At 41.4% G+C, this 18,783-nt stretch overlaps 1 protein-coding gene across 1 annotated transcript; it reads left to right on the forward strand.

Annotated features, from left to right (window-relative positions):
* The first annotated feature begins 369 nt into the window (after positions 1–369).
* LOC131260873 (probable serine/threonine-protein kinase kinX) lies at positions 370–18,773 on the forward strand. The gene is made up of 18 exons (XM_058262718.1): positions 370–795; positions 875–1,003; positions 1,052–1,147; positions 1,227–1,355; positions 1,404–1,499; positions 1,579–1,751; positions 4,288–4,681; positions 4,761–4,889; positions 4,938–5,033; positions 5,113–5,241; positions 5,290–5,385; positions 17,296–17,318; positions 17,408–17,801; positions 17,881–18,009; positions 18,058–18,153; positions 18,233–18,361; positions 18,410–18,505; positions 18,585–18,773. Exons 1-18 carry the CDS (start codon positions 370–372, stop codon positions 18,771–18,773), a joined length of 2,949 nt encoding a protein of 982 aa, XP_058118701.1.
* Positions 18,774–18,783: the final 10 nt, after the last annotated feature.

The following is an 18,783-nucleotide window of genomic DNA, read 5'->3' on the forward strand; positions in this document are numbered from 1 at the left end:
ATTCTATTCTTGATTAATATCTGCTTACCGGCACCAGTTCACCAACTGGCCATGTCAACGCCAACAAATTCAACAGCCACAGGCCAAGAAAAAACAAATTTTGGTTAGTAAGATAAAACGAAAACATTACACGTAGTAAATATACACCTCAGATGGTTTACCATGTTGAACGCTGGTGCTAACTGGAACCTCAGTGTGCACTGAGACCTAAATAGAAATTGCGAAAATGTAAAATCAAACCGATTGCATCTAGTAGACTATGAAATGTAATTTGCGGCCTTCGAAACAGTCTATAAGTCAATCGCAGTATACGTATTTCATTATTTGAGCATTTGTAGCGATTAGATACAGATGCTAAAATCATACGGAATGAGATTCAAAGATTTCTTCTGTTGTTTCAGGTGTCAGAAGGAGCCTGAAGAGGACGAAAATAATCTTGTTGAGCTTGGGGAAGAAAATGGCGTTGAGCCGGACGTAGAAAATGTGATTGAGCTGGAGAAAGAAAATGAACCTGAAGAGGACGAAGATAATGTTGATGAGCTCGGGGAAGAAAATTGCATTGAGTTGGACGTAGAAAATGTGATTGAGCTGGAGAAAGAAATTGAGCCTGAAGACGACGAGGATAATGTTGAAGAGCTCGGGGAAGAAAATGGCATCGAGTTAGACGTGGAAAATGTGATTGAGGTGGAGAAAGAAAATGTGCCTGAAGACGACGAGGATAATGTTGATGAGCTGGAGGAAGGAAATGACGCAAATGAATACAGTATTCGGCCAAGAAAGAAGGACGAAGTGTTGGTAAGTAAAGGAAGAAATAAAACCTTACGTATGGTAAAACTAAATATTAGATGCTAAAACATGTTTCTCTCATGTCCAGGGCTGGCAACCTTCACTCGACGATATTGAAGAAGAAAACGCAATCGAATGCATCTCGATCGAAGAGATCTTCGAAGAAGAACAGGAAAACCAAATTGTTGAATTAAAGAACAGGAATGACGATGAGGGCGTAAGTTCCTCGGTTTTTGGACATTTAACATACTTTCTTTTTTTAAAGGAGCCGAAAGAGGACGGGGATAATGTTGATGATCTGGAGGAAGAAAATGACGCAAATGAATACAGTATTCGGCCAAGAAAGAAGGACGAAGTGTTGGTAAGTACGAGAAGAAATAAAACCTTACGTATGGTAAAACTATATATTAGATGCTAAAGCATGTTTCTCTCATTTCCAGGGCTGGCAACCTTCACTCGACGATATTGAAGAAGAAAACACAATCGAATGCATCTCGATCGAAGAGATCTTCGAAGAAGAACAGGAAAACCAAATTGTTGAATTAAAGAACAGGAATGACGATGAGGGCGTAAGTTCCTCGGTTTTTGGACATTTAACATACTTTCTTTTTTTAAAGGAGCCGAAAGAGGACGGGGATAATGTTGATGATCTGGAGGAAGAAAATGACGCAAATGAATACAGTATTCGGCCAAGAAAGAAGGACGAAGTGTTGGTAAGTACGAGAAGAAATAAAACCTTACGTATGGTAAAACTATATATTAGATGCTAAAACATGTTTCTCTCATTTCCAGGGCTGGCAACCTTCTCTCGACAATATTGAAGAAGAAAACGCAATCGAATGCATCTCGATTGAAGAGATTTTAGAAGAAGAACAGGAAAACGAATTTGCGAACGTACAGAACAGGAATGAGGATGACGGCGTCCATATTACGGTTTTTGGACATTTAACATACTTTCTTTTTTTGTACCTAATTGTAGTTATATTTGTTGTTGTTTTGTTCAATTGTTTTATAAAAATCTAATCATTTTGTAATTTTACCATTCATAAACATATGTTGTTGTGTTGTTTAAAATTTGAATTAAATAAATATATAAATAGCTGCAAAAAAAAGTGTTTTTGTTACCAGTAAACAATATCATTATACTAAAGGAACTACGAAATAACAGGGAGTTTTTTTAGTTTATAATTTTTATTTCTTTTCGTCGAGGTTCTTGGCATGTTCGATCCTTTCCGATTCCTTTTTTTGTATCTTTGGTGTTGCTCGGAATTTATTATCTAAAACACAACATCAATGAATAAATTATTACACACGTTATAACTTAGTCTAGCTAAAAACGATACCGTCCTGGCCAACGGTCGAGGAGCAAAGAGGATGAGTGCTCATGGGAGCTTTCCGGGAAGCCGGCGCACACATCAACAAGATGACAATTGCGTGTCGTCTGTGAGTGGCAATTGGCGCTATACACACACAGGCTCCCAACACCTTTTAGAGTATGTTTTCAAAATGTCCGTGGACTTTACTGCATGGAATCGACAAGAGAAATCCATTTCACTTTCCATTCTGTAGCTATTGGATATTCCGTAGGTGTATAGCGGAGTTCGAAACCGGTTCAATCTAATCCTATCAATTTCACGGGTTTTCAATTTTCTGTTCTTCAAAACGTAGTAAACAACTGAAAATGTTTTTAAATTTTTCTGAAACCTTAGCTCACAGACACAACGCAATCAAACCCTCAAGCGGAAGGTAATTTTTAACCGCTAATGATTATGGTTTAGTACACCTGTTGACTATGATTTAATTCTCTCATTCTAACCTCCACTAGTAGGATGCAAACGAAAACAGATCGGTTCAAATCCAAAGGTTTTTCCTTACTTCTATAGCAGGGGTCGGTCAACTGGTTTTATCCAGCCCGTAAGAAAATTTAGACCTTCTTCTTGGCGTAACGACCTCTTGGTCATGCCTGCCTGTTAAGGGCTTACGAGACTTGTTTCCCTGTTGTACGTGGATAGTCAGTCCTCTCGTACAGGGGAGGGTCCGGTCTCGGATCGGATTCGAGAACCCACGCCTTCGAGGTGGTGAGCCCCGGCGCTCATGGGCCGATTTTCTAACCGGCGCTACCGCTCGGCTGTCGCGGACCCCCACATATTTTTTTAATCATCTGACTCTTTATAAATTGTTTGCCGAGCCCTGTTTAAAACAATCGTGTTCTATGCTAAACACGATTTCGGACAATAGGGGTTCATTTCGCTTCGATGGAGAAACATCTGTGTTCTTTTCACCAATTCTACCAATCTCTTGAAATACCGTCCATCGTTTCGGTACACTCAGCACAAATTCTGTTACGAACGGACGATATGTTTCGTTTATTTTTTAGGATTTCGCTTAACCGAATTATGGCAGAAATTAAATTTGAAAGAATAGAGGTCGAATATCCCCTTTAAAGTGCGGCGAGATCGCCAGGCGCAGAAAATCGCGCCGGAAACATATTTTTTATACTTTACGATAGGGAACCTTCGGAAGAACTTGCGCGCTTAACTGAAATCAACTACGAGAAAGATCGTACATCCAACGCCTTTTAACCTGTCCAACCGCACGTCACGCTGCAGACCGGCTTCTCGTAAGAACCTTCCCTAACTTTGAGAAAATTCCAAAGGCTTCTCTCCGATGTCGGCACGTCACGGCTCGGACGGAACTTTGAGAAATTCAACAAGTTTCACACTAAAGCACCCCAATTCCTCGTCCAAAAGGAGTTAAGGATAACTCGCGGAACACCTCTCCGTTAGCGGCACGTCACGCTGCGGACCGGGTTCTCGGTTTGACCTAACTCGAGATTGAAGTATCATACGTCGATCGCACCGTTGTTGGCACGTCACAACACGGGCCGGACACGTTGATACCAAAATCGACGGACCTCCAAATCCGGCGGAAATTCTCGCGTGACAAACGACGACGCACTCGGTCGGGTCCACCTTCGCGCCCGCTCGGATAACCGCCTGGTTACAACTTCATTCAAATGTTTTCACTGCTTTTTCTGGATTCGATTCATATTGTTTTGTTGTTGATAGTTTTCAGTATGTGCCCAACGAAGTTTTCGTAAATTCTATTCTTGATTAATATCTGCTTACCGGCACCAGTTCACCAACTGGCCATGTCAACGCCAACAAATTCAACAGCCACAGGCCAAGAAAAAACAAATTTTGGTTAGTAAGATAAAACGAAAACATTACACGTAGTAAATATACACCTCAGATGGTTTACCATGTTGAACGCTGGTGCTAACTGGAACCTCAGTGTGCACTGAGACCTAAATAGAAATTGCGAAAATGTAAAATCAAACCGATTGCATCTAGTAGACTATGAAATGTAATTTGCGGCCTTCGAAACAGTCTATAAGTCAATCGCAGTATACGTATTTCATTATTTGAGCATTTGTAGCGATTAGATACAGATGCTAAAATCATACGGAATGAGATTCAAAGATTTCTTCTGTTGTTTCAGGTGTCAGAAGGAGCCTGAAGAGGACGAAAATAATCTTGTTGAGCTTGGGGAAGAAAATGGCATTGAGCTGGACGTAGAAAATGTGATTGAGCTGGAGAAAGAAAATGAACCTGAAGAGGACGAAGATAATGTTGATGAGCTCGGGGAAGAAAATTGCATTGAGTTGGACGTAGAAAATGTGATTGAGCTGGAGAAAGAAATTGAGCCTGAAGACGACGAGGATAATGTTGAAGAGCTCGGGGAAGAAAATGGCATCGAGTTAGACGTGGAAAATGTGATTGAGGTGGAGAAAGAAAATGTGCCTGAAGACGACGAGGATAATGTTGATGAGCTGGAGGAAGGAAATGACGCAAATGAATACAGTATTCGGCCAAGAAAGAAGGACGAAGTGTTGGTAAGTAAAGGAAGAAATAAAACCTTACGTATGGTAAAACTAAATATTAGATGCTAAAACATGTTTCTCTCATGTCCAGGGCTGGCAACCTTCACTCGACGATATTGAAGAAGAAAACGCAATCGAATGCATCTCGATCGAAGAGATCTTCGAAGAAGAACAGGAAAACCAAATTGTTGAATTAAAGAACAGGAATGACGATGAGGGCGTAAGTTCCTCGGTTTTTGGACATTTAACATACTTTCTTTTTTTAAAGGAGCCGAAAGAGGACGGGGATAATGTTGATGATCTGGAGGGAGAAAATGACGCAAATGAATACAGTATTCGGCCAAGAAAGAAGGACGAAGTGTTGGTAAGTACGAGAAGAAATAAAACCTTACGTATGGTAAAACTATATATTAGATGCTAAAACATGTTTCTCTCATTTCCAGGGCTGGCAACCTTCACTCGACGATATTGAAGAAGAAAACACAATCGAATGCATCTCGATCGAAGAGATCTTCGAAGAAGAACAGGAAAACCAAATTGTTGAATTAAAGAACAGGAATGACGATGAGGGCGTAAGTTCCTCGGTTTTTGGACATTTAACATACTTTCTTTTTTTAAAGGAGCCGAAAGAGGACGGGGATAATGTTGATGATCTGGAGGAAGAAAATGACGCAAATGAATACAGTATTCGGCCAAGAAAGAAGGACGAAGTGTTGGTAAGTACGAGAAGAAATACAGTGAGCCCAAAAAGTATTCGTCTAGACGAATATTTGGTGGAAAGACCCGATTTATAAGCCTAGTAGGCGCACAAAAAAAATTCCAATGGTCAGATTGAGTGTGGTACTGGCCAAGGCACTATCGATATTTGATAAAAATAAAAAAATAGAAAAACTTAACAGTAAAATAAATTAAAAACTAAAAAGTTGAAATTTTGCTAGTGCAAAAAGTATTCGTCTAGTTGGAAATTGTCCGCCTTCCTGTGAGCCTCTCTGAATCTAATTGATGGCAGATCACTCAAGTGACATGATATTTCAATTTGAATGAAATCTAGCATACCACGGTCTGGAATTAATGCGTTGAGCGCTCTCTTAGTCCCGTGGAACTGACAGAGTCTTTTTTGTAGGGAAACCAGCGTTTCTTAAAATAATATGGTCAGTTCGCGTTATTGAAACCTTTTCTTTAGGAGGCATCGGGAAATGAGCAAAAACTGTACAAAAGGCCTTGTTTTACCACTTTTTTGCATTGTTCTATATCGCCAAGGAATGTTTGAACATGCAAGCACAGCTCACTACTCAGTATCGATGGTCTATGACGAATTAACGACTTAACGGAAAGCTGTGCAAATGGACGTAGCGCTTAATGTGTTAATTCGGAATGTCCAGTTAGTTCACATCATAGGTCAAAAGGCGTCAGAGATAACCTTTGAAGAGAAAAACTAATCGTACGATTGCATAGTGTATGCAAGTCTACCAACAAGATAGCAAACCTTGTGGCCAGACCTTGTTTTAAAGCTCAATCGGTAATTTATCGATTCTCCAACTTAAAAACATTCGAAAATAACCAACGAAAAGGTCGGCCACGAGCTTTCACCACATAAAAAATGCAATACTGAGATGCAAACAAAGAATCTTATTTCAACGGTGAAATATGGTGAAAGTTCCGATATGGTTTGGAGGTGCATTAGTGCAGCAGGAGTGGGGCAGCTGCACTTCATTGATGGGATAAAGGATCACAAAACCTACGATCCAATTTTGAAAGACAGTTGTATAAAAAAGCGCCGAGAAGTTAGGATTTCAAGGAAGATTCTTATTCCAACAAGATAACGAGCCTAAGCACACAGTCGTAAATACCAAGATGTGGCTTGTTTATAATGTCCCAAAACAACTCCATTCGCTTCCCACAGAGTCCAGATATGAACCCGATAGAACATCTATGGAAGATTTTAGCTGATTTCCTTCGAAAACGGGCAATCTCTAACAAGGATGAGTTGAAAGGCGCCTTAAAAGCAGAATTGGACCGAATACCGCCTACCGTTTTGACAAATTTGGTAAATTCCATGCCACGTAGACTTAAAAGTGTCATTGAAGCAAAGGGATACCCTAAAAAAATATTAAATCTTAACACAGTAAGCTGGTTGCCTCGAAAATAGGACAACAATCCGAAGTAGACGAATACTTTTTGCGTTCATCATAAATGCTTTTTTTGTAATATTGCGCCATGGCCACCAGTGTTGTTAAGTTGTACTAGCAAATTTGATTGATATATACGAATTGACCAATCCTCTACCGACCATGGCCGTTTGAACGCATTGTTTGAGCCTACAACGCTCTAAAATATGGGTTTTTCAAGAAATTTTCGTCTAGACGAATACTTTTTGGGCTCACTGTAAAACCTTACGTATGGTAAAACTATATATTAGATGCTAAAACATGTTTCTCTCATTTCCAGGGCTGGCAACCTTCTCTCGACAATATTGAAGAAGAAAACGCAATCGAATGCATCTCGATTGAAGAGATTTTAGAAGAAGAACAGGAAAACGAATTTGCGAACGTACAGAACAGGAATGAGGATGACGGCGTCCATATTACGGTTTTTGGACATTTAACATACTTTCTTTTTTTGTACCTAATTGTAGTTATATTTGTTGTTGTTTTGTTCAATTGTTTTATAAAAATCTAATCATTTTGTAATTTTACCATTCATAAACATATGTTGTTGTGTTGTTTAAAATTTGAATTAAATAAATATATAAATAGCTGCAAAAAAAAGTGTTTTTGTTACCAGTAAACAATATCATTATACTAAAGGAACTACGAAATAACAGGGAGTTTTTTTAGTTTATAATTTTTATTTCTTTTCGTCGAGGTTCTTGGCATGTTCGATCCTTTCCGATTCCTTTTTTTGTATCTTTGGTGTTGCTCGGAATTTATTATCTAAAACACAACATCAATGAATAAATTATTACACACGTTATAACTTAGTCTAGCTAAAAACGATACCGTCCTGGCCAACGGTCGAGGAGCAAAGAGGATGAGTGCTCATGGGAGCTTTCCGGGAAGCCGGCGCACACATCAACAAGATGACAATTGCGTGTCGTCTGTGAGTGGCAATTGGCGCTATACACACACAGGCTCCCAACACCTTTTAGAGTATGTTTTCAAAATGTCCGTGGACTTTACTGCATGGAATCGACAAGAGAAATCCATTTCACTTTCCATTCTGTAGCTATTGGATATTCCGTAGGTGTATAGCGGAGTTCGAAACCGGTTCAATCTAATCCTATCAATTTCACGGGTTTTCAATTTTCTGTTCTTCAAAACGTAGTAAACAACTGAAAATGTTTTTAAATTTTTCTGAAACCTTAGCTCACAGACACAACGCAATCAAACCCTCAAGCGGAAGGTAATTTTTAACCGCTAATGATTATGGTTTAGTACACCTGTTGACTATGATTTAATTCTCTCATTCTAACCTCCACTAGTAGGATGCAAACGAAAACAGATCGGTTCAAATCCAAAGGTTTTTCCTTACTTCTATAGCAGGGGTCGGTCAACTGGTTTTATCCAGCCCGTAAGAAAATTTAGACCTTCTTCTTGGCGTAACGACCTCTTGGTCATGCCTGCCTGTTAAGGGCTTACGAGACTTGTTTCCCTGTTGTACGTGGATAGTCAGTCCTCTCGTACAGGGGAGGGTCCGGTCTCGGATCGGATTCGAGAACCCACGCCTTCGAGGTGGTGAGCCCCGGCGCTCATGGGCCGATTTTCTAACCGGCGCTACCGCTCGGCTGTCGCGGACCCCCACATATTTTTTTAATCATCTGACTCTTTATAAATTGTTTGCCGAGCCCTGTTTAAAACAATCGTGTTCTATGCTAAACACGATTTCGGACAATAGGGGTTCATTTCGCTTCGATGGAGAAACATCTGTGTTCTTTTCACCAATTCTACCAATCTCTTGAAATACCGTCCATCGTTTCGGTACACTCAGCACAAATTCTGTTACGAACGGACGATATGTTTCGTTTATTTTTTAGGATTTCGCTTAACCGAATTATGGCAGAAATTAAATTTGAAAGAATAGAGGTCGAATATCCCCTTTAAAGTGCGGCGAGATCGCCAGGCGCAGAAAATCGCGCCGGAAACATATTTTTTATACTTTATGTAACGAGGCGGTTGTCCGAGCGGGCGCGAAGGTGAACCCGACCGAGTGCGTCGTCGTTTCTCACGCGAGAATTTTCGCCGGATTTGGAGGTCCGTCGATTTCGCGTATCAACGTGTTCGGCCCGTGTTGTGACGTGCCAACAACGGTGCAAACAACGTGTGATACGGAGATCTGAAGTTAGGGCAAGTCGAGAACCCGGTCCGCAGCGTGACGTGCCGCTGAACGGAGAGGTGTTCCGCGAGTTATCCTAACTCTTTTTGGACGAGGAATTGGGGTGCTTTAGTATGACCGGTCCGAGTCGTGACGTGCCGACAACGGAGAGGACCACGCAGAAAGCAGGAAACTTGTCGAATTTTCCAAAGTTCCGTCCGAGCCGTGACGTGCCGACATCGGAGAGAAGCCTTCGGAATTTTCTCTAAGTTTTAGGAAGGTTCTTACGAGAAGCCGGTCTGCAGCGTGACGTGCCGCTGAACAGAGCAGAATCTAGCGTAAGCTTGGAAGGGTTTCAGGGTATTTCGGATTTTCGGTGCTTGGAGTAAAGAATTTCGGGTACTTTACTCGTAGGTGTCCTGGTGAAAATAACTGCTTTATTAAAAGTTTTGAGCGTTTATATACTAAAATGCTCCTTATCTTCTAATGAACGTAAGCGAGATAGAGGATCTCGCTCTAACATGCGAGATTTCCTGGTACGGTTCGATCCTCGTTACGCGATCTTCTATTCTACTCTTTCCGCGTGGAAAGCGCGACCTAGAATTTATCTTGTTTACTTAGGTCTTTCTAGAATCCTTGCGAGTTTCGATGTTTATGATCTTAGTTTGATCTCGCTTTCGAACGCATCGTTGCGTGGGTCTTATCTTCGTTTCATTTCGTTAGTCGACCACACGCATCGCCTAAACCTCTTGGTACCGACGCGTCGTGTCCTTTCATTATTGTGTTTATTTAGGATCACGATCGCGAACGTACCGAGAGTTTACATAAAGGATCTAAGCCTAGCGAAGTTTACGGGCGGTCCCGTTGGTACCGCGTTATCGGCTATCGCCGGTTATCCTTATTCTCGTATCCTTCGCGCTGTCCTAAACTAACGGGCGTTGGAAATACGATCTTTAACGTTGTAGATTTTAGTTAAGCGCGCAAGTTCTTCCGAAGGTTCCCTATCGTAAAACATAAAAAATATGTTTCCGGCGCGATTTTCTGCGCCTGGCGATCTCGTCGCACTTTAAAGGGGGTATTCTACCTACATTCCTTCAAATTTAATTTCTTGCATAATTCGGTTAGGCGAAATCCTAAAAAATGAACGAAACATATCGTCCGTTCGTAACACCGCCCCTCGTAAAACGCGTACATCAAGTTTTACGCAAAAATAGGACGATGTTTCTAAATATTCCTCAATTTATGATATTAAATGATTCAATTTTAGTATAGGTTGTAACTTGTCTCGGGATTGATTCTCGTTTTGATTCGTACATTTTCTGCTTCGATGCTGTGTAGTTGGGTGTCTTCGTTCTGCTAAAGACGTCGCTACGTTGCAACCTTTAAGCTACTGCGTCAGGTCATTTTAATATTGGTTTTTGATGAATTACACGTATGGAGCTGGTTGATCGTGATTCTTTGGTACCCGCCGTTTGTTGCCGAGATGAAGCTGTCGATTCATACACGGTTGTAGTTGAATATTTGCAATTACATTTTGCTGCTGGCAGGTCTAATCGTCGTCTCTTGTGTTCGAAGATGCCGGAAGGAGACGTGACGTTGTCTCCTCCGCCTGTCGATACAGATGCTTGATGCGTTTTTTTTTTTAGTCGTATGCTGATGAATGTGTTTAACGTCGATTGATTGTTCTAGGATCGTAGATGACTGTACTTTAATGCCTCTATCGATCTTGGACGCCGATAATCAATTCGACTAGTTGTTTTGCTGCCGTCGACGTAAATCTTTCGTTGTGCTAGCTGAAGCAACGAGTTTGCGGATGCATGATTTCAAGGGATGCTTTCGACGAAACCGGATGTGTTCTACGGCTCACCGGATGATTGGTGGGTAGCGTATCTAAGTCATCATACTTGATACGATTACATCGTTGTATCGGTTCGTAGGTAAGTTGCATCCATAATGAAGTATGTGGATAGTCGCCGGAATCAGCGAGATGGATGTAAATAGCGGATGATCCATCTCCTGTTGAGTATGCAATGCCAATGTTGTCATGGCGCTGCCGTTGCATAATTTGACACGTCGTCTGCTGCATACGATTCTCGAAGATGTCTCGATGGAAACTTCTTCTCGATCTATTGTTTCTGGTAGTCGCGAATGTTGATGTGATTTTAACGGGTGTAGGTTCTTCGAAGCTCGCGGCTGAAGTATCGTGTGGCCACCACGTCCTCAACCGATAACTGCGATGGAACATTTCTCCGCTGATAGCGTGCTGCGTCATCTATTGAGCAGCCTTCTGGTACCGAATTTTTGCTGAGATGATGTTTCTCAGCATACAAGTTTTTGCTCCTTCTGAATCACGTGTTGTACAAGACCTGACGCAAAGGTTGACTGACCGTTGAATGTTGCTGCAAGTCGCCAGTTGACTTCAGCGTCGTCGTGTCCAGGATGTCTGATGGAAGCACATGCTGTTGATGCGGCCCTCGTCGTCCAGTGAGTATCTCGATGTGATGAACTCCTTATTCGTACAATCGTGAGCAATCAATCCCTTTAAACTACTTTCAAGAATTGTTTCTAATGCCCTTTATATTTGGCATATTTTTATCGTATGATCTTCCTATCTTTCTTCGATGTTTTATCTATTTAATCATTTTCGAAGATTAATTGTATGCAGTATTTAGAATAATTTTTACTGCATTTTTACTATAAGTGAACTACCTTTTTTTTTTTTTAATTATTTATCTTTTTTAGTTTGTTTGAAATTCCTTTCTAAACTTCTTGGCAAGAATTTTAAGCACGGGCAGGTATTTTACCGGTTAAGCCGGTGCTGTTTTCTCAATCCTGACTGATTGAGCTTGTTTATACTTGCATTTCAACCTTCCTTTTCCTTTATGCTGGTTGCCTTGACCACTCTGCGTTTCAGCTCTTACCTTTACCGTTACCGGCTCGGAATTGTACTTATGGTCGATGTAGTTACTTGTAGTTGCACTAGAGGTGTGTTCCTGGAATTAAATCTCTTGAAAGCATATTCTATTAGTTTATTTACTTTGGATCATGTGTAATTTTCAGAATCTTATTGTATGTTCTCGTGCCGAAACCCGAGCCATCAATTTTATTTTGTATGCGAAACGCTACTCCTATCAACGAGTAGCTGTTAATGTTGATATCATTGCAATGGTAGGTAATTAATCCTTGCAAGATATTCTTAATACCTTCGTAATCATGGAAGGCAATGTCAAATTACGAGTGATTTTAATTCAATGAAAATACCTTTGATCCTCGATTATTGCCGTGGCGTTCATAATCGATTTCTAAAGGGTCCGCCTTGCATTTGGATGCCTTGGCATGTTTCGTGGCATTTTGAATTTCTCCATTTCTCCATAAACATGGATTGATGCTTGAATTTAATTTAGACCTCTTTCTGCCCGTTGTTTCAAGGGTGGTCTTTTTATGAGTTTCCGCGTGAAGAGCGACAAATTTTTCACTTTTACTATCGACAATTACCCTTGTCGTATTTTTCGCCTTCGCGTTTACCTCAGAATTTTTTGTGTTATTGTTTACCCCTGTTTGTTTCATTTTGATTTTAGGGCCCTTTTCGTTTTTCTTTTTCTCACCATCTGTTTTGTTTTTGTTAACTATGATGAATGTGGGAAGATAAAACAATGTTTTATAATCTTTTATGACTTCTACTGGGGATAATTTTCTTGAACATCCCTTCTCAACATTATTCTTCACTGTATAAATGGCGCATTTAATTAATTCAGGATCCTTGCGGATCTTGTGTTCATGGTTTTCAAACCTACTTATATTGTAAAGGAGGCTGTCGGGAAATTTATGATTATCTCGTTTCCACGATTGGCCAACTTGATAATGCCCATCAACGAATTCTATGGTTTTCTTTAAAATCTCATTTGCTTTTTTATTGTTTGTCCCTTCAAAAATTGGCAATTCTTTAAAGTTACTAAATTTGGGTAACTGCGCTAAAGTTTGTCTCTTTAGCATTGTTCCCATTGATACTCTTTCTTGAGTTCTAACCAAGCCTCGTACAAATTGGGAATCTTCAACTTCTTCATCGTCCAATGAGAGAGCATGAGAGTTCGTATTCACTGGCTTTTTAATTTGAGCTTCCGAAGAACATTTTACTGAAGCGGTTTCCGCTTGGTTTTGGTCGGCGCAAGAAGATTTTGAAGATTCCCCTTGCTCATCGTTGACTGCTACTGTATGAATTCTTTTAATAATATCTAGTAGCTCTTCAATTCGAGCTTCGAGTCTATAGGTATAATATTGAGTGGCATGGCATTTTGGACATAGCCATGGTTCAGTTTCCGATGGCTTACGAGTCTTCCTTGCGCAAGTTAAGTGGAACATATGATCACAATGATCACAACTTAGCATTGCGGAATCCTCACCATCTTCCTTCTGACATAAACGGCAATTGCCGTGCGGGTTGATTACGAAAACCGGGGAAGGCATAATGATACCCTTATACGTCCCTTTTTCGTTACTTTTTACGCGCCCTTCTTGGCGTTACGTAAATATTTTAGGGATCCCTTTTGGTTCCCTTTTATTGTCCGTTCGGACTTTAGATCCTTATTCTGAGGATCGAATGAGTGACAGAGAAAAAATGAAAAATAACCCACGTACCTGCCACTCAAATTCCGGTGAATTTGAAATAACTTCCGTTACCTTTCCTCCTTTTGGGCGTCCTTCGTTGCTGGGAGCGTGGGTTTACTTCCGAGGGCTGCGCCGCAATTGGTGTGGAAACTCCGCCGGATAATTGATTGGAACGGCGCCTTTCGCGCTTTCGCCACCGCTCCGTTTAAAGATGATCGCGTACTGTTACACGAATTATATTATAACACTGGGAACACTAATCCTAGGTTAATTAGTCCTTGCAGGAATTTTCCTCACAAGATTTTATGATCAATGTTCTGATCGTTTTTTAGGGGTGCGATAATCGCAATTCCCTATTTGTTGATGCTACTGTGCGTTAAATGGCAACGTTAGCCAAATTATAATAATAATTTGGCATTGGTGATAATTATCACGCCGAAGGAATTACTAATTCGAACTCTCTCTATTAATGAATTAGAAGTTATCATCCAATTCAGAGGAGTTGAACCTTCATTCACTTGTCCGTGTTTAATCACGGACACTTCGGCCGCCTTTTTGCCTAATGGCAGTGGTGCGGTCCGTTTGACCGAAGATATTTTCTTTTGCGTCGTCGTGATGACGCAACACCGGTAAGAGTTCTCCTTAGAGAGTCTTACTTAAACGCACTTCACTCTTCAACATAACTGGTTAACACTTACTGGGGCGCGTTAGCCCTAAGTTTAAGCCAGTTCTTGCAGGAGTACCTGCGTATCGACTACGCGCGTCGTCGACCTCTCAGTTGAGAGTTTTAATAGGTTCAAATTTATGAAACCTGTTGGCGGTTTATTCCGTTCTGGATATAAGCAGCCCTTGTCGTAACTTGTAACGAATTTTTCACGTTTTGAGGAATCACTTCTGATTTATCCTAAGGCTTAATGCATTATTAGTTCACGGGTTTTTATTTAGGAGTCACTTTTCACTCGAGTTGTCACTGGGTCCTCGTTGGCGTTTTGCCCGTTTAATGTGTCGTTATTTAACGACTATTTCACCAATGAACTGAACACTCGGTTGAATTGTTAATCACTAGATACACTTGGGCTTAATTTGCCCGTTTTAAACATGCCGTTTTTTAACGACGATTACACTCCGTGAACTTTTAAATAGCACTTGACGCCAAGCGCATTGAGCCTCTTACGACAAATTATGTGTCCGTATGCCGACGGCCTTTTTTGGGCATTCCCTTTGACGCATCGGCAAACTTATTGTTTCACTTGAAACTACGGACACTTCTGTTCTCAAGGCGACAGAAAACCTATTTTAACTGTTCTTTAGGCGACAGTACACCTGTTTTAAACTGTTCTTAAGGCGACAGCACACCTATTTTAAACTGTTCTTAAGGCGACAGCACACCTATATGTTTAAATTTTTACTGTTCTTGAGGCGACAGCACACCTATTTAGGAGAATTCGTTCTCCGAGTACAACCCGCGCGATGTTGTACTCCTCTCTGGAGCCACCATGTAACGAGGCGGTTGTCCGAGCGGGCGCGAAGGTGAACCCGACCGAGTGCGTCGTCGTTTCTCACGCGAGAATTTTCGCCGGATTTGGAGGTCCGTCGATTTCGCGTATCAACGTGTTCGGCCCGTGTTGTGACGTGCCAACAACGGTGCAAACAACGTGTGATACGGAGATCTGAAGTTAGGGCAAGTCGAGAACCCGGTCCGCAGCGTGACGTGCCGCTGAACGGAGAGGTGTTCCGCGAGTTATCCTAACTCTTTTTGGACGAGGAATTGGGGTGCTTTAGTATGACCGGTCCGAGTCGTGACGTGCCGACAACGGAGAGGACCACGCAGAAAGCAGGAAACTTGTCGAATTTTCCAAAGTTCCGTCCGAGCCGTGACGTGCCGACATCGGAGAGAAGCCTTCGGAATTTTCTCTAAGTTTTAGGAAGGTTCTTACGAGAAGCCGGTCTGCAGCGTGACGTGCCGCTGAACAGAGCAGAATCTAGCGTAAGCTTGGAAGGGTTTCAGGGTATTTCGGATTTTCGGTGCTTGGAGTAAAGAATTTCGGGTACTTTACTCGTAGGTGTCCTGGTGAAAATAACTGCTTTATTAAAAGTTTTGAGCGTTTATATACTAAAATGCTCCTTATCTTCTAATGAACGTAAGCGAGATAGAGGATCTCGCTCTAACATGCGAGATTTCCTGGTACGGTTCGATCCTCGTTACGCGATCTTCTATTCTACTCTTTCCGCGTGGAAAGCGCGACCTAGAATTTATCTTGTTTACTTAGGTCTTTCTAGAATCCTTGCGAGTTTCGATGTTTATGATCTTAGTTTGATCTCGCTTTCGAACGCATCGTTGCGTGGGTCTTATCTTCGTTTCATTTCGTTAGTCGACCACACGCATCGCCTAAACCTCTTGGTACCGACGCGTCGTGTCCTTTCATTATTGTGTTTATTTAGGATCACGATCGCGAACGTACCGAGAGTTTACATAAAGGATCTAAGCCTAGCGAAGTTTACGGGCGGTCCCGTTGGTACCGCGTTATCGGCTATCGCCGGTTATCCTTATTCTCGTATCCTTCGCGCTGTCCTAAACTAACGGGCGTTGGAAATACGATCTTTAACGTTGTAGATTTTAGTTAAGCGCGCAAGTTCTTCCGAAGGTTCCCTATCGTAAAACATAAAAAATATGTTTCCGGCGCGATTTTCTGCGCCTGGCGATCTCGTCGCACTTTAAAGGGGGTATTCTACCTACATTCCTTCAAATTTAATTTCTTGCATAATTCGGTTAGGCGAAATCCTAAAAAATGAACGAAACATATCGTCCGTTCGTAACACTTTACGATAGGGAACCTTCGGAAGAACTTGCGCGCTTAACTGAAATCAACTACGAGAAAGATCGTACATCCAACGCCTTTTAACCTGTCCAACCGCACGTCACGCTGCAGACCGGCTTCTCGTAAGAACCTTCCCTAACTTTGAGAAAATTCCAAAGGCTTCTCTCCGATGTCGGCACGTCACGGCTCGGACGGAACTTTGAGAAATTCAACAAGTTTCACACTAAAGCACCCCAATTCCTCGTCCAAAAGGAGTTAAGGATAACTCGCGGAACACCTCTCCGTTAGCGGCACGTCACGCTGCGGACCGGGTTCTCGGTTTGACCTAACTCGAGATTGAAGTATCATACGTCGATCGCACCGTTGTTGGCACGTCACAACACGGGCCGGACACGTTGATACCAAAATCGACGGACCTCCAAATCCGGCGGAAATTCTCGCGTGACAAACGACGACGCACTCGGTCGGGTCCACCTTCGCGCCCGCTCGGATAACCGCCTGGTTACAACTTCATTCAAATGTTTTCACTGCTTTTTCTGGATTCGATTCATATTGTTTTGTTGTTGATAGTTTTCAGTATGTGCCCAACGAAGTTTTCGTAAATTCTATTCTTGATTAATATCTGCTTACCGGCACCAGTTCACCAACTGGCCATGTCAACGCCAACAAATTCAACAGCCACAGGCCAAGAAAAAACAAATTTTGGTTAGTAAGATAAAACGAAAACATTACACGTAGTAAATATACACCTCAGATGGTTTACCATGTTGAACGCTGGTGCTAACTGGAACCTCAGTGTGCACTGAGACCTAAATAGAAATTGCGAAAATGTAAAATCAAACCGATTGCATCTAGTAGACTATGAAATGTAATTTGCGGCCTTCGAAACAGTCTATAAGTCAATCGCAGTATACGTATTTCATTATTTGAGCATTTGTAGCGATTAGATACAGATGCTAAAATCATACGGAATGAGATTCAAAGATTTCTTCTGTTGTTTCAGGTGTCAGAAGGAGCCTGAAGAGGACGAAAATAATCTTGTTGAGCTTGGGGAAGAAAATGGCGTTGAGCCGGACGTAGAAAATGTGATTGAGCTGGAGAAAGAAAATGAACCTGAAGAGGACGAAGATAATGTTGATGAGCTCGGGGAAGAAAATTGCATTGAGTTGGACGTAGAAAATGTGATTGAGCTGGAGAAAGAAATTGAGCCTGAAGACGACGAGGATAATGTTGAAGAGCTCGGGGAAGAAAATGGCATCGAGTTAGACGTGGAAAATGTGATTGAGGTGGAGAAAGAAAATGTGCCTGAAGACGACGAGGATAATGTTGATGAGCTGGAGGAAGGAAATGACGCAAATGAATACAGTATTTGGCCAAGAAAGAAGGACGAAGTGTTGGTAAGTAAAGGAAGAAATAAAACCTTACGTATGGTAAAACTAAATATTAGATGCTAAAACATGTTTCTCTCATGTCCAGGGCTGGCAACCTTCACTCGACGATATTGAAGAAGAAAACGCAATCGAATGCATCTCGATCGAAGAGATCTTCGAAGAAGAACAGGAAAACCAAATTGTTGAATTAAAGAACAGGAATGACGATGAGGGCGTAAGTTCCTCGGTTTTTGGACATTTAACATACTTTCTTTTTTTAAAGGAGCCGAAAGAGGACGGGGATAATGTTGATGATCTGGAGGAAGAAAATGACGCAAATGAATACAGTATTCGGCCAAGAAAGAAGGACGAAGTGTTGGTAAGTACGAGAAGAAATAAAACCTTACGTATGGTAAAACTATATATTAGATGCTAAAGCATGTTTCTCTCATTTCCAGGACTGGCAACCTTCACTCGACGATATTGAAGAAGAAAACACAATCGAATGCATCTCGATCGAAGAGATCTTCGAAGAAGAACAGGAAAACCAAATTGTTGAATTAAAGAACAGGAATGACGATGAGGGCGTAAGTTCCTCGGTTTTTGGACATTTAACATACTTTCTTTTTTTAAAGGAGCCGAAAGAGGACGGGGATAATGTTGATGATCTGGAGGAAGAAAATGACGCAAATGAATACAGTATTCGGCCAAGAAAGAAGGACGAAGTGTTGGTAAGTACGAGAAGAAATAAAACCTTACGTATGGTAAAACTAAATATTAGATGCTAAAACATGTTTCTCTCATTTCCAGGGCTGGCAACCTTCACTCGACGATATTGAAGAAGAAAACGCAATCGAATGCATCTCGATCGAAGAGATCTTCGAAGAAGAACAGGAAAACCAAATTGTTGAATTACAGAACAGAACGATCGAAGAGATCTTCGAAGAAGAACAGGAAAACCAAATTGTTGAATTACAGAATCGAATGCATCTCGATTGAAGAGATTTTA

The sequence above is a fragment of the Anopheles coustani genome, chromosome 3 (genome assembly GCF_943734705.1).
Source record: "Anopheles coustani chromosome 3, idAnoCousDA_361_x.2, whole genome shotgun sequence".
Classification (NCBI taxonomy): Eukaryota; Metazoa; Arthropoda; class Insecta; order Diptera; family Culicidae; genus Anopheles; species Anopheles coustani.

Bases quoted from the DNA above. Each gene is read 5' to 3' on its own strand.
- LOC131260873 (XM_058262718.1), top strand. From the start codon at position 370: ATGAGATTCAAAGATTTCTTCTGTTGTTTCAGGTGTCAGAAGGAGCCT. The intron at 1,356-1,403 runs GTAAGTTCCTCG...CTTTTTTTAAAG, and splicing joins ACAGGAATGACGATGAGGGC to GAGCCGAAAGAGGACGGGGA. The intron at 1,500-1,578 runs GTAAGTACGAGA...TCTCATTTCCAG, and splicing joins GAAAGAAGGACGAAGTGTTG to GGCTGGCAACCTTCTCTCGA.